Raw genomic sequence first — 14,027 nt, 5'->3', positions numbered from 1 at the left:
CCAGGCATCTTCCTGTGAGCAGCTCAGGCAGCCTGGCACATCCCATCCCAAGCCAGCCAGGGAGATGAAATCTGGGAGATCCAGCTCCCTCCAGACACAGCTGCTTAGCTCACAACTACAGCAGGCTAAGAGCACACTGCACGCTAAGAGCAGACATGCCTGCACAGGTGGTGGTGCTGCACATCTGGAAGCACCAGAAATGTCTCTCCCCCTTCACAGACACATGTTGCCCCCTTGTCATGCAGTGAGTTTAGCCTGACAGGCTGCACGCTGTTCCCAGCTGTCAGAAACACAGGGGCTTAAGGCTTCTACTCTTCATGTGCCACATCTGTCCCCTCCACTGTGGTGGCTAAAACACAGAGAACAGATCCCACAGCAGCCCCACCCTCGCTGCCAGCACAGGACACCCCATCCCAAAGGAGCAGTGTGAGCTGCTGATCACCAACCCCCTGAAAAGGTGGGATCATCACTCCTACCTCCCCATTCAGCCTGAAATGTCATAGAATCACACAATTTCCTGAGCTGGAAGGGACCCACAAGGTCATTGAGTCCAACCCCAGGCCCTGCACAGACACCCCAACAATCCCACCCTGTCCATCCCTGAGAGCATTGTGCAAATGCTCCGGGAGCTCTGGCAGCCTTGGGGTTGTGACCACTTTTCCCCCCTCAGAACATCTGCATAAACCCCCTGAAGTTAAAGATGAGCTACCAGTCAGTTCCAAACCCACACCAGCTCATTGATTTGGCCTAAATTGAACACGCTGTAACTTTAATTTTCTTAAAAGGAAAACACTCTGCAAATATAAGTTGCTGAACATCTTAGGTAAATGTACCAATTAGCAACTACTATGTATATCCACATAAACATTAACTACCATCTATTCAACACATTCCATAACCCCAAAGATAATAACGATTTCCTTTTGATCCATAAAAACATCTCTCTGCTCAATCAACGCTTCGCAGCAGCTCTGACGTACGCCCTGGGACTAAATTAGTTTTGAAATCTTTAGCTCTAATTAAATAACATTATTTCTTTTGTCTGGCTCCTGCAATGTATTCTGCTTTCACAACAGAAGGAGGGAGCCCAGGCGAAGGAGGGGTTGTCGGTGAGAAAGACAACATTCCCTTTTCCTATTCATTTCCAGGATTATTTCATGTATGGGCACATGTCAGAGCTCTGAGCTGTTGCCAAGGGTTGATTGAGAAGAAGGAGGAATCAAAGGAAAATCATCATTATCATCAGGGTCAGGGAAGGAAGGGATGGCAGCTGTGAAAATTTGGGAGTAGGGAATGCTGTAGGGTTGTGGAGGGAGGAAAACAAATGCAGGGGAAATTGCAAACCAGGAACTGGAACTCATTTCCATAGTGCAGACTCCAGTGAGGTGCACCTTCGACCACAGCTGGTACCTTAATTCACTTCTTTTGGCTGCTTAAAGCTAATCAGTGTTGATCTGACTAATAGCACAGAAATTCTTGATTTGGACCTCTTTAAAATGAGGGTTTTTTTCCTCCCTAGAAACTAACCAGGAATAAAAAGAACAAGGAAAAAAGAAATCCAATCTTCAATTTAAACAAACTTAAATATGCAAATGGTTTCACTTTGAGGGTTGAATAATCAGGATGAATCTGGGAGCAGCAATACAGACTGGGTTTTGTCCAAGCTGCTTAAGAAAAATACCATTTTCATTAACTTCTCTGAAGCCACGTCCATGCCGGGAAGCCTCGCTGGCGTGCCTGCCTTTTCCCAGCACTCCTGTGGGGAGAGCCTCCCTCCCGCTCTGCCAGATGGCCAACAAAGCCCTCCAGCCCTGCCAGTGCTCCCCACCCATCTCCCACAAAAAAAGGTCCTCTACATGATTTTGGGAGCCACTTCCAGTTTGCAATTCCAGGTAATATCCTCCTGTGCTGCTCATGGGAAAGATGAATTACTGATAAATGCAGGGTGATAAAATATTAGTATGGAGATAGTTTAAAAATACTGCATGGTATGAAACCAGTCTTTCCTCAGGGGGTGGAGTCGTCCCGGTCCTGTAGGCAGGGTGACACATAATTGATGACACTGACACTCTTCATATCCTTAAATTTATGGACAGACTCTCTTGAATTGGGGCATAAATCCATAAAGCTGAAGTGCCAAACACTCGGTGGCTGTGTTACTCCTCGAACTGTCATACTCCACCCCAGAGCTGCTTCACTCCCCAAGCAGCTTCCTTTGATCCTGTTCTCAGGACTGAGCTGCTCCCCCACTGCTCTCACCATGAGTTCATTCCCAGCCCTCTTGATCCAGCAGCAACACATTCTGTCAAAAGCTACTCAGGGTGACCATGAGGGCAGTGAAACCCCAACAAACACTCAACAAACACGAGTTTGGTGTGAGGAGCCAGGACTCACCGAGGACGGTCAGCCGGGCAGGTCTGGATCGGATGGCGGCTTGGATGGCCTGGCACTCGTACACGGCGTCATCCTGGAGGTCAGCTCGCAGGATCTTCAGGTGGTGCTGACCTGACAGATGGTCTCCTACGACCAGATAGCGTGGGTAACCTGCCCAAGGCAAAGCACAGGTCAGGAGAAAGCTGGTGTTGGCACACAGTTTGTGGTGACTGGGATGGGGCTGTGGCCCAGCCTCATGCCCCACGGGTACAGCTGTGAGCAGCACTGACAGCACTGAGCCATGGAGAGCCCAGGGGGGATGAGCAACCACAGAGGGAACAGAGGGCACACAGGTGTAAGGCATGGATGGACATGAGGGGTATAAAAGGTTGAGCTAAAGAACAAGGGCAGGCACTTGCAGCTTTTTGCAGTGTTACAGTTACTCTGTATGGGTTGAAGCTTTCTGAAATTGTATGGTGATACTCTGTGTATTGTGGCTGTCTTAACTGGAACAGATGCTGTGAGGAGCTGGAGCCACAAGCCCATGGATGAGGAGAGCAGAGCATGGGTCCAGAGCCCTAGCATCCCACAGCAATTCCCAGGATCCAGGCAGCTTCCTCCCCTCCTGGGCAGTCAGCCCAAAGAGAGAGAGAGAGAAAGAACCTGCCAAATCCAGGAAAGAGACTGCACATTTTGGTCTAGAGGTTCAAAAAAGAAGTGCTGATGAAGGAGCATTAGCTGAAATCCCAAGGAATCATGGGATCACAGAATGTTAAGTGTTAGAAGGTTTGGTTTTGACCTTAAAGATCATTGGGATCCATGTCCCCCTGCCATAGGCACTCTAGTGGGAGTGATCTACTCCCACTAGATCAGGTTGTTCAAAGCCTTCTCCAGCCTGGCTTTGAACCCTTCCAAGGCTGGGGCACTCACAACCTCCCTGGGCAAGAAAAAGGGGTGAGCCCTTCCACCAGGAAACCCACCACCTCCTGCTCCTCTGCAACCCACTATGGAATATCCTCAGCTCCTGGAGTCAGCTGAGGTGACACCTGGACTACAACCATGATTAGCTTTGTGTAAAGCTTGAGCAGGGGTCTGGGGCTGTAAGAATCCGTGTCTGGACAGGCTGTCCAGGTCATAGGATACAAATCATGTGAACAGTGCAAATTACCAAACACCCAGTGCAAACAACTAAACAACTATTTAGTGCAATACAGCATGGGGGCACCAGCAGCCCTGGTCAGCCTGGCTGGACACATAGCATGGACACATGGGAGGAAAGGTGCCACCCCCTGTCCTCCTGTGCCCAATGCCCTGTGTAACCCAGCACTGGCACACACTTGTGCTTCTGCTGTTTCTCGAGTTATCAGCAGCAGGATTTGCTCTCCTGAACTGCGAGGAGTACAAATGATGGGTTTGTTTGTATTGTGCTAATTAGACACTGGCTGAGCTGGTATCACGCGAGCTGGCAGCTCCTGTGGCTTCCAGCAGCCCTGGCTCTGTTAATTGTGGAAGTCATTCACATCAGCTCCCTACTTCACTGGAGCTCTTGTTACTCAGTCGTGTTGCAAGGTCTTGCATGGGAAGCTCAGCTCTCTAATAGATGCAAAAATTGTGGCTCAGAGCTTTGAAAAACAGGCGAAGACGGGGCTGCTCACTTGGGCACGGCTGTAAATGAGCAATTATACGTATTAATAAAAAAATAGAGGGAAAGAAGAGGCAGGCACTGCACTTTAGGGAAGAGCAGGGTCCCTGGAGACCAAAAAGCAAGGAGCCTTCCCTGGTTTCTCAGTGTTGCTTCTTGCCTTGGGGAAAACTCTCTCAGGTCACAGGGAGCTGAGCGGTGTCACAGTGCACAAACTCTGCAGAGCCTGGGGGACACTGCAGCTCCTGAAGCACTCCATGTCCTCCCAGGCTGTTTCCAGCAAACACTCTTCCTATTCACATGAAATATTTCAGTTCCAAATTAGTGTTTTCCAGCAAAATACACAGAATAAACTCAAAACTTCCCCAGTATTGCACCTGTCTTCACCAGCTGCAATTAACCCTCAATCACAGTGTGGGTGTGGGATTAAGGAATGTGACTTCTGAGCACTTTGGTCACCAAACTATAATTTGCCAAAACCAAAACTTGAAGAAGCCACAAACACTTGTCCAAAGAAAACAGAGCCTTGTGAGTCCCTTTAAACTCAGGGTATTCAGTGGTTCTTTTCATTTTTGAGAATATCAAAAGAGGCACTTTCAACATGTATAAAACATTTCATCCCACATTTTGGAAAGGTGACGTTAATTTCCAAGGAAATCAAGCCAGGCCTTTCCAAAGGGTCAGGTGACATCTGCGGGAGCCAGAAGTTTTGTTTCAGGTCAGAGTGAAACAGATTTTGGTTTATTCCAAGCATCAGTGCCTGTGTTTGGGTGGACTGGAAGGGGTTGGAGTTGAAATGAAAACATTATTCCCCAAATAAATGTTGGGTGAGGAGAGCTCCTGCTTTCCTTGTTTATGGAGGATGGTTGTGGATTTGTTTTGGTTAAAGCTGGGATTAAATGTGTGAGATGGTGTTTTTTGTTCAGATTTAGATGTTCATTAGTTTTTATTTATATTACAGTTTTATAAATTATGAGTTTTATAGTATCTTATTTTAATAAGTTAAAAATGGAGTTGTATTTTATAGGGTTTTTTTAATGATAAATTGTTTAATTCAGAAATGACACCGCAATTATTTTTATTTTTAACTGAAAGACTAATTATTTGTGACTTGTTTAATTTTATTTTTATTTAAATTTATAATTTATAATTATAAATTAATAATTTATTCATATTTGTTATTTATTATATTTATATTTATAGTTGTTAATTCAATTTATTTTTATTTATATTATTGTTTTATTTATATTTATTTTTATTTATAATTTATTTTATTTCTATTTAAATTTTTATTCAATTCTATAACATTATTTAAACTTAGGTGAAGAAGAAGGGTTAGTGTTTGTTTTAAACTTTTATTTTGTTAGATATATAAAAATTATATATATCTATAAAATATCTGTATCATATATATGATATGATGATATGATATGATATGATATGATATGATATGATATGATGATATGATATGATATGATATGATATGATATGATATGATATGATATGATATGATTGATAATTTTGTTTTACATTTATTTATATAAAATACAGTCATATTTTAAAATTTTAAATTTTAAGGTTTTTATTATGCAATATTATACACTTCTATTTAAACTATACACTCATAATTTTTGTTTTATTATTTAGTGTTTAGAAGGTTTTTTTACAATTTTATGGTTAAATGTAGTTTTTTTGGGGGGGTTAGTGTTTGCCAGTACAGAAAGTTTACAATCCTTAGTATTGGAATATCACCAATATTGTGGACAGGACGTGCCTTGGTTCGTCTGGCCCTGCTGCTGAACCAGACACTGGCACTGTGGTGTTTCACCCCAGGGACACTTTTGGCCATGGCTGGGTGGTGTTTCACCCCAGGGACACTTTTGGCCATGGCTGGGTGGTGTTTCACCCCACAGACACTTTTGGCCATGGCTGGGTGGTGTTTCACCCCAGGGACACTTTTGGCCATGGCTGGGTGGTGTTTCACCCCACAGACACTTTTGGCCATGGCTGGGTGGTGTTTCACCCCAGGGACACTTTTGGCCATGGCTGGGTGGTGTTTCACCCCACAGACACTTTTGGCCATGGCTGGGTGCTCCAGTTGGGCACGTGGGGACAAGTCCAGGCCTGCAGGAGCTCTGGGGGTGCTGGGATGGAGCTTCCCCCCATAGCAGGGGCTGCTCCTCAGGTTTCCCTCTGTGGAGAAGCTTTAGGGTGATGGTGAAGGAAAGGAGTCGGTTCTGATGGAGGGTTTGGATCCAGAGCTTTGTTCTGGCCCACAGCCTCTGAACCCAGCCCCAGCTCCAGCAGAACTCCTGACCCCGTGGGTGCTGCTCCTTTTAACCCCGGGGAGAGGGCAGGGAAGGGACAGGGAGCCACCAGCCAGGGACAGGAGGGGAGGTCTCAAGGGACAGAGGACACCTGGATGGCCCAGTGCCCCCCGGGGGTGGAGGGCATCCTTTGAATCTGCCAATCACTCAATGCCCTTCTGGAATTCCAGGACTGACAGACAGTGCTGGGAGGGGTCAGGGAGGGAAAGGAGAGGTGACTGACACACCTGGGAGGGAATCTTCAGGGGAGGAACCCGTGGTTCTGAGGTGAACCCTGAAATCACACTGCAACACCTCAGTACCCAGGGTTCTAACGAGGTGTCCCCACTTACTTGAGAGGTCCCGTCCGACGCCGAGGGCCAGCCCGTCCTTGATCCAGAGCACGATGCCATTGTACTCGGGGATGGCGCAGAGCAGTGTCACCGGCTGCCCTGCGATCACCACCTGGTCCTGCGGCTGCTGCGTGAACGAGGACGCCTGGCCTGCACGGGAACAAGAGAGGAACAGGGCACTGTCAGCTCTGCAGGGCCTTCCTACACCATGCACTTCTTGGGATGCAGCGGGCCAGCGTGCTCCTGGCACAGCACAAATGGGAGACTGAGCTCGGCAGCTCTTAATTATGCATCTGCTTAATTACCTGATTGCCCCATAGAATGACAGAATGGGTTGGAAGGGACCTTAAAGCTCATCCTGTTCACAGGGAACAATTCCTTCCCAAGATCCCATCAACTGTGCTCTCTGGCAGTGGGAGCCATTCCCTGTGTCCTGTCCCTCCATCCCTTGTCCCCAGCCCTCTCCAGCTCTCCTGGAGCCCCTTCAGGCCCTGCAGGGGCTCTGAGCTCTCCCTGGATCCTCCTCCAGGTGAGCACCCCCAGCTCTCCCAGCCTGGCTCCAGAGCAGAGGGGCTCCAGCCCTGGAGCAGCTCTGGGGCCTCCTCTGGACTCATTCCAGAAACTCCACATATTTCCTCTGCTGAGGACCCAGAGGTGGACACAGCACTTTGTGACAGACAAATATTTGCAATATTTTTGCTCCCTGGGGGGAAAAGAAAGCTCTAACCAAGAGGCACCAGCATTTCTTGTAAGTGTTTTATTCTGAATTGTGGTGGTAGTGTTTCAGCCACAATGATCACAGACAGAGAAGCAGCAGGATGTTCAGCAGCAGCAATATTTTATATTACACATAATAAAAGAGGATGTTGATCCTCTGCTTTTGAGCCTTGCTCCCACCCTGTGTGCTCTCTGAAATCAGGATGTGCAAGGAAACAACCTGCTATAAAACACGCAGGGAAACAACCAACTGCTGCTGTTCTGCTCCCTCCCCAGGTGTCACCTCCTGGCATTTGCTGGGAGCTTCCCACACATCTGGAGGGGAAAGGAAAGCCCAGCTCTGCCTCAGCATTGCCTTTCTCGAAGCTGCATTGCCAAATTCACAAATCTCTCCTCACCCTTCCCCACCTGCAATGCTGCAATAACAAATCCCAGCCCCGGGTCATCTCCTGCCATGGTGGGATGTCTCACACCTCAGGTGTGACATGGCACTCCTCATTTTCCATGGGAAGCACCCCAGCCACTCTAACCTCTTCCACAGCAGAGTTTACTCAGCATTAAGTTTTATTTTCACTCTCTCTTGGCTTTGCCATGATTGAAAATTATTCAGAGAATCAGAGAATCCCAGAATGGTTTGGGTTGGGAGGGACCTTAAGGCCCACCTCATTCCACGCCCTGCCATGGGCAGGGACACCCTCCTCTGTGCCAGGAAGGTGTCACATCCAACCTGGCCTTGGATGTTCCAGGAATTCAAAGCGTTAAATCCTGCTATTTCTTTTTCTTTCCATAATGAGTGCATGGGACAATGCCAAAATCTCCCTGCAGAGCCACAGTCTGAAGCTGGAAGATCCTAAATGCCATTTCAGGCAGATCTGCTGATATCTGGGCTGCTGTGAGCACAGTTTTTTGTGTGAGCTGGTTGTAGAGCATCCCAATTGCTCTGCCTCCACTTAGTCTTGCTCTGATTCTGAATTCAGGAGATGATCTGGGAAAGAGGTGTTGGGGGGAAGGCAGAACCACTGAATTGCCCCTCACTGAGTTACCTGTGGGGTTTGTAGGACCAGGAGCCTCTCTGGGTTGGAATTATGGCCCTGCACCAGGCAGGAATTCAGAGCCTGTGCCCTCCACTGAGTGTTCAGTCCATGGAAGGGGACTGGGCTGGAGGAAAAATTCCTCTTGAAAACCAATTTGTCAAAGCAGGACAGTCTCCATGTGATCCACCCCAAATCAATTCAATCCTAATTTACACCTACTCCATTTAATCATTGCCTGATGATTAATCCAGAACCAAGGTTAAGTGTCACACAAGTTCTTGCATCTGAGCTTGTTTCCAGATGAGCTGCAGGGCCTTTCCTACAGGGCAGGGCTTCAAAGCTCCATCATTTTCCAGCTCACACCGTTGAACCAACGTGGGCCCCACATGAGTGCTTATATTTCAACTTAATTTATAATAGCTTCAGCTTGCTCTTAGCCACCTAAAGGAGCACAGGGAAAAGCGGAGCTGTCCTTCTGAAATTCCAGATGCTTTACATTACAGGAAGGTAAAAAGCCCAGCTGGAGTTTTTGGAGATCTCCAGGAGCACCTTGGGCACCTTATTCGTGGGTATTTTGGAGATCCCAGGTCTCCCAGAACCCACATATCTCCTAGGAACTCTGATCTTCACCCCAGATACTCCAAAAGACCACAGTGGTGGCTCTTGGTGTGGTTCTACCTGCACAACAGGGCAGGTTAATTCCAGAGGAGATTCCAGGTTTTCCCTCTGGGAGGCACTCCCTGGAATTCATGGTGGCCTCTGACACAAAGACTTGTGCTAAGATTAAAATATTTGATTTCAAAGGGAGTATGAGTCAGCTCTGTATTTTTTGGTTTTGGATTCATAAAGGACAAACACTCCTAGGATAGCAGAGAAAATGGGATGAGAGAGAAAACTCAGAAAGCAGAAAAAGTGGGTGTTTTGCTTTGTTGTTTTGTTGTTTTATTTTAATATATACTTTCCACCCCCTGACTGGGTTTTCACAGCTCACTCTGTAATCCTGACAATTCTCAAGGCAGAGCTGGGTGAGCAGGGACAGTGCAGGAAGGCAGCAATAACCCAAAAAGATTTGTTTTATCAGTGAGAATTATCAGCTTGTCAGCTGGGAGCTGCATGAGCTCTAATGAGAACGCAGAGGCACAAAGTGGTGTCTGTGCCCTCTGCAAATGCCCATTAAGCACAGGCTTCATTTGGTAATTGCTGCTGGAAATGAAGCTCTTTTTATGTTTTATTTTTCCTTTTTCTCCTATTTCTTGATTTGTTTTAAAGACAAGCTGATGGCCATGGAAAATCAGAGCAGAAACATGGCATATGTCTCCTGTATTTTCCTTCTCTGTGTTTGTTCAGTGTGAAGAATTGTCACTTAAACCCATTTTTTATTCATCCAAGGCTCCATTTCAGCTACAAACAGCTCAGACTCAGTCACAGGAGAGGAAAGATGGGTGTAAGGACCTTAAGAGCATTACCTGGCCCAGTCCCTGCTCCACAGCAGGATCATCTCTCTCTAAATCTCAGATAAAAAAAAAGAAAAAAGTACTGAAGACAGAGCTCAACTCACTTTCAAATCAGCTTAAAGTCTGATTACTGGGTTTAACTGGGCTTGGAAGATCAGAGGCCTGTCCATGTTACAGCTTATGTCTTAATGTCAAAGGAACAACTAATTTGCAGAAAAGTTTTAAGGGAGATAAGATACTTGACAGAAAATAACTGAAAATGGGGAGATTGGGAAAGGGTGATTTACAAATGCAGGCTGAGTGTTTTCAGCTACAAGAAAATGGGCTGAAAGATGTCAGTTGGGTATTTTTCCAGGAATGTTTAAAATGGAATTACAAAATGCTTCTTTGGTTTCAAAGCAGGAGGTTTGACTCTACCCTGTTGGGAAAGCAGGAGCTTCCCTGCTTCTCCCCTTCAACTATAGAGTTTCAGCAAAAAATACTGGTTAATCCAAATCTCTGCAGAATTGGAGTTCATCAGAGAATCAGGGAATTGTTTGGGTTGGAAGGGAACTTAAAAGCTCATCCAGTTCCACCCCCTGCCATGGCAGGGACACCTTCCCCTATCCCAGGCTGTTCCAAGCCCCATCCAGCCTGGCCTTGGGCACTGCCAGGGATCCAGGGGCAGCCACAGCTGCTCTGGGCACCCTGTGCCAGGGCCTGCCCACCCTCACAGGGAACAATTCCCAATTCCCAATCTCCCATCCAGCCCTGCCCTCTGGGAGTGGGAGCCATTCCCTGTGTCCTGTCCCTCCATCCCTTGTCCCCAGTCCCTCTCCAGCTCTCCTGGAGCCCTTCAGGCCCTGCCAGGGGCTCTGAGCTCTCCCTGGAGCCTTCTCCTCTCCAGGTGAGCACCCCCAGCTTTCCCAGCCTGGCTCCAGCCCTGGAGCATCTCCATGGGCTGCTCTGGACTGGCTCCAGCAGCTCCAGCTCCTTGCTGTGCTGGGTCCCCAGAGGCAGATACAGGTCACCACATGAGCCTAACAAGAGTCCAGCCATGGCACCCTCATCACCATCTCCTTGTCACCTCCTGCTGCACAAAGCATCCCCAGATGGATTTGGGAAGTGCTGCATGGCAAAACAGGGAGATGCAACAACATGTCCATGTGCCCCCAGCCCAAGTGCAGCCGTGTTTTACTTCCACATCCCATCTTCTCTCAAGTGTAGAGACTTGGAATATTTTCAAAGAAATGACTGAGTTGATGCCTGGCTTCCTGGGAACTTCACTGGGAGCCACTGGGCTCTGACTCTGCCCCTGAGAGTGTCCATGTGAGGATCTGCCCATCCAGCACAGAGATGCTCTGAGCAGAAGCAAAGCTCAGGGCTCTGAATTCGTTGTTGAATTTTTTGGTTTTGTTTTAAAAGCAAACAACTATGGAAATGAGATGCTAACGATGCCCCTTGGCCGGGGTCCAGCACAAGCCCAGTGTCCCACCGGCACTCTGGAGCTGCCCTGCAGCTGGACGTGCACTGTCACCACAGGTCACCTGCTGTGACCAGAGGAGCTCTTGATCCCAGAGCCATCTCCTCCCCCTTTGCTGCTTTGCCCTCTCCCTGAGGAGCTGCCAGGCACCAGCAGGACCCCCTTGCTGGCCCCCAGGCTCCTGCCTTCCTCAAGGAGTCTCTCATGGGGGGCATTTCTGCAGCCACTAAAACCCCCGAGGGCAGGAACAAAAGGGGACAATAAAGACACCACTGTGAAGAGCAAGCAGGCAAGAACACTAACCCTGCTTTCAAAAACCCCAGGCTGGATCCTTGTGAAGTCACAAGCGTGTCATAAAAGCTAAAGGAAGAAAAAAGGAGGGACAAAGAGAGAACCACTTTAGAACTCTTTCTATTTCCTTAATGGATTTTGCACCTGTGGCTCCTGTTTCTCAGTGTTTCTCTGTAATGTCGCCTTGTTCTTTCAAACAAAGGCTGAGACTCTTCTCTGTTTGTGGCTTCCAAGGGAAATAACACTGCCAGTGCCAGGGCTTTGCTTTTCAGATGTCTCAACGCCCACGGATGGTGAGAAGGCCCAAAAATCCTCTTTAATAACCCAGAAAACAGAGGAAGGCACCTACACAATGACATTGCCACGGTCTGTGCTGCAGCAGGACCTTGAAGCCCCTTCCATCGCTGAAGCCAGAGTCTGTGACAGGCTTTTAAAGCTCCCTGAAGACTGAAATCTGTTTGCATGAGTTCCTGGCTAAATTATTTCAGCTTGCAGCCTCCTGTGCCCAAACCAGCAACCGGGAGCAGCAGAAAGTTAAATTTTCATTACCCAAGAGGAGTGAGTATTGTAGTAGGAAGCGAGGGACTCACTGAGGGAACAATGACTCATTAGAAATGGAGACATTGTGGCTGCTTTTATGTAAGTGAAGCTTTGAATGTCCATTGTGCTCTGAAAAGAATTAGTCCTTTTTGTTGAGGAGAGCATAGAAGTGGAGAAGGAGGACTATGAGCTCCTTGTCAAAATATTACTGTTCTGAAATGAAAGGCCTGGTGATTAGGAGTGGTGGGACATTCTCCTTGTCCCTCAGTGGGAAGAGCTGATCCTTCCCTCAGCTTGGAGCCGTCACGACGCGTGGTGGGAGGACGATCAAGGGGCTGCTGTGAGACATCCTAATCCTACACAACATCCCAGGAGGGGCTGGCTTCAGACCAAGCAGATCCCACCCGATGGAAATCAGGGCATTTCAGCCCAGGGGCTAAAATTACACCTGATTTCAGGAAAATCAGCCCAGCTTGGGGCTGGTTTCTTGTGGCATGACACCTGGGGATGGAGAAGTCTCTTGGCCATGGAGAGGGCTGGGAAGAGATGTCTCTGTGCCCACATTTCCCAGCAGAGCTGAGCCTGGCTCTGCACCACCCCACACAGCTCCTGCTATGGCTCTGTGACAAACAGGCTGGTTCTCAGTGCTCCTTTGGGTCCCCTCCCTGGAGCCAAGGACACCGAGCCCTGCACAGGGCCCATCGTGCTCTGGAACACGTGCCCACATTGATTTTCAGATGAGGAGGAAGAGCAAGCAGACAAAAGCTTTACATTATTTACAAAGCTCTCTGGAATTGTCAGTCATGGGGAAGCACAGGGAGGAGCTGTGCAGGCAGCAGAGCTGCTCATGACCTGCCTGCAGCCCAGTTCCCTCCCTGGTGGGACACAACACGCAGACCTGCACTGAGGTGCAGCCCAAAGCCTGGCTGGGTACAGAGCACAGGGAAGAGGGAGCCACATGTTCCCAGGGCCAAGGATTTCTCCAGACAAGGACAGAGATGAGCTTTTCTTACGGCATCAGAGAAGCAAAGAGCTGTGGCTGCCCAGACAGGAGCAGAGGGATGGCACCAGTGATGCTGTTCTCAGTGAGCGGATGTGGATCAGCCTCCCCACGGGACAGCCCCTTGCTGGTGATGGCCACAGCCATGACAGACACTTCCTTGGGCTTCACAGCACAAATAAGAGAGGTAGCTTGAGTTCAGCTCTTGCATAAGATTTCTGTTTTTTAAAATTTGGCTTCCTTGGGGAGAAAATAAAATCAAATCCGTTTGAACAAAAATGTCAGTTTGGCCTTTTTTTTAGAGAGACTGCGTAAGTCCAGCTCACGTGGCCTCAGTGCTGAATTATTCAACTTGAAAGAAAGCAAAGCACAACACAAAGTCAAGGGATGACTCAGGTGTATGGCATGGTGCTGGTCACTGCCCAGCTGTGTGACCTGGCAGAGGTGTCCCTGCTCCAGGAGGGAAGCAGGGGCTGCTGCGCTTGTGCCTTGCTCACCCACAAACAGGCAGGGAGATGAGGCTTTCCCTGGAAGCACAGCTTGGGGCTCCCCACGGATTCCAGCTCCCAGGGGAAGGTGTTGCACTGAGGTGAAACCAAAGCCAAAGGGATGCCCAGGATTAGCAATGAAAAGTAGGACAATGAATCTGGGAAAGGGGCTGGAGCACCAGGACAGGCTGAGGGAGGCTGGAGGAAAGGAGGCTCAGGGGGACCTTCTCCCTCTCCACAACTCCCTGACTAGAGGGGGCAGCCAGGTGGGGGCCAGACACTGCTCCCAGGGAAGGAAATGGCCTCATGTCACACAGGGGAGGTTTAGGTTGGATATTTAGGAAAGTGTTCTTCACAGAAAGGGTTG

General features: G+C 48.4%; 1 protein-coding gene across 2 annotated transcripts in view; it reads right to left on the bottom strand.

Moving 5' to 3' along the window:
* The window catches only part of KIRREL3 (kirre like nephrin family adhesion molecule 3), a 378,874-nt gene that overhangs the window by 102,326 nt on the left and 262,521 nt on the right, over positions 1-14,027 (bottom strand). For both annotated transcript variants that reach the window (XM_050983486.1, XM_050983487.1), the window contains exons 3-4: positions 6,675-6,824; positions 2,395-2,544 (exon numbers count right to left, since the gene is read on the bottom strand). In XM_050983486.1, the coding sequence (XP_050839443.1) occupies positions 2,395-2,544; positions 6,675-6,824 (300 nt within the window). The remainder of the gene's footprint in view (positions 1-2,394; positions 2,545-6,674; positions 6,825-14,027) is intronic.

This window comes from Serinus canaria, chromosome 24 (assembly GCF_022539315.1).
Source record: "Serinus canaria isolate serCan28SL12 chromosome 24, serCan2020, whole genome shotgun sequence".
NCBI lineage: Eukaryota > Metazoa > Chordata > Aves > Passeriformes > Fringillidae > Serinus > Serinus canaria.
The sequence above is the reverse complement of the archived record's forward strand: the minus strand, read 5'-3'. Positions and strand labels throughout refer to the sequence as shown.